Source organism: Oryzias melastigma, unplaced genomic scaffold (assembly GCF_002922805.2).
Source record: "Oryzias melastigma strain HK-1 unplaced genomic scaffold, ASM292280v2 sc00376, whole genome shotgun sequence".
Classification (NCBI taxonomy): domain Eukaryota; kingdom Metazoa; phylum Chordata; class Actinopteri; order Beloniformes; family Adrianichthyidae; genus Oryzias; species Oryzias melastigma.
The window spans coordinates 20,428-21,633 of NW_023416973.1; the positions used below are offsets into that span (position 1 = coordinate 20,428).

The following is a 1,206-nucleotide window of genomic DNA, read 5'->3' on the forward strand; positions in this document are numbered from 1 at the left end:
TCATTTTACTTGGATTTTTTAATTCGTAAAAGTTACCGTGAGATCTTTGCCTCTTTATAACTACAATTATTTTGGAAATTTAAGACATTTTGCTGCTGTCTTCAGCCCTCAGACTGTTAAACTGCAGGTAGATTTCATCTTTGGAGATGATGTCAATCCTATATGTTTTTAATGTGATCTACGAGTAAACTTTTTATTTATTTATTTAAGATCTTTTTCTCTTTTTTTTTTTAAACCTGATAATTTTCTTTATTTTTATAGCTTTGAAGTACTTTGGCAATCCTATATGTTTTTAATGTGATCTACGAGTAAACTTTTTATTTATTTATTTAAGAGATTTTTCTCTGAGTTGTTTAATGATATGAAACTAATTTAAAAAGCCAAATCAGCTAAAACCCAGATATGTTTTTGTACAGAGTTTGTGTCTCTTGAGTCACTGTGTCATCGAGCGCAGTAATAAACAGCAGAATCCTCAGCTCTCAGACTGTTCATCTGCAGATACACCTGCTTTCTGCTGTTGTCTCTGGAGATGGTGAAGCGGTTTTTCACTGACTCTGAGTAGGAGATGTAGCTGCTGTCATAATTGATATAAGCGATCCATTTCAGTCCTTTTCCTGCAGCCTGTCTGATCCAAGCTATAGAGGGATTGCCACTAAACCCTGAATATGTACAAATCAGTTTGTGGGATTCTCCAGGTCTTTTAACCACTGATTCAGACTCAGTCAGTGTTTGACCCCTGATACCTGCAGAACAACAAGCAGCACATTAATGCAGTTACAAGAACTTTCTACCATTTTCTTTGTTCAGAACAATTTCTTACCAGGTAAGAAACAAACAAAACAAACAGAAAATATTTTTTTAAGTCACAAATTTCATAATTTCAAGCAAAAGTTCTTCACCTGCCCACCAAATAACAAGCAGGAGCAGCTGGATCTGGTAATCCATATTACCACTTTGTGCGTCTGATTCTGTCTGCTAAAAGTTTATTGGTGAGACTCTCTAAATACTAGAAGACATCTGAGTTTTGCATTGACTCCTCCTTCTTTCTCTTACAGTTCAGTCATCACATGTCGTCTAATCATTAGAGGAAACCAAGAATCACATTTAAATAGTTTTATTTTGTTTTAGTTAACTACTGCAGAGATTTATGTCGTAAAATGAGACTGATATGAAGAAAAGGGACTCGGTAACTGATTTATATATAAA

At 34.4% G+C, this 1,206-nt stretch overlaps 1 gene segment (V, D, J or C); it reads right to left on the reverse strand.

The window, feature by feature from the left end:
- Positions 1 to 228: 228 nt before the first annotated feature.
- On the reverse strand, positions 229 to 971 carry LOC112138101. The segment is given in 2 exon segments: positions 229 to 743; positions 900 to 971. Coding segments are annotated over 2 exon segments (348 nt in total).
- Positions 972 to 1,206: the final 235 nt, after the last annotated feature.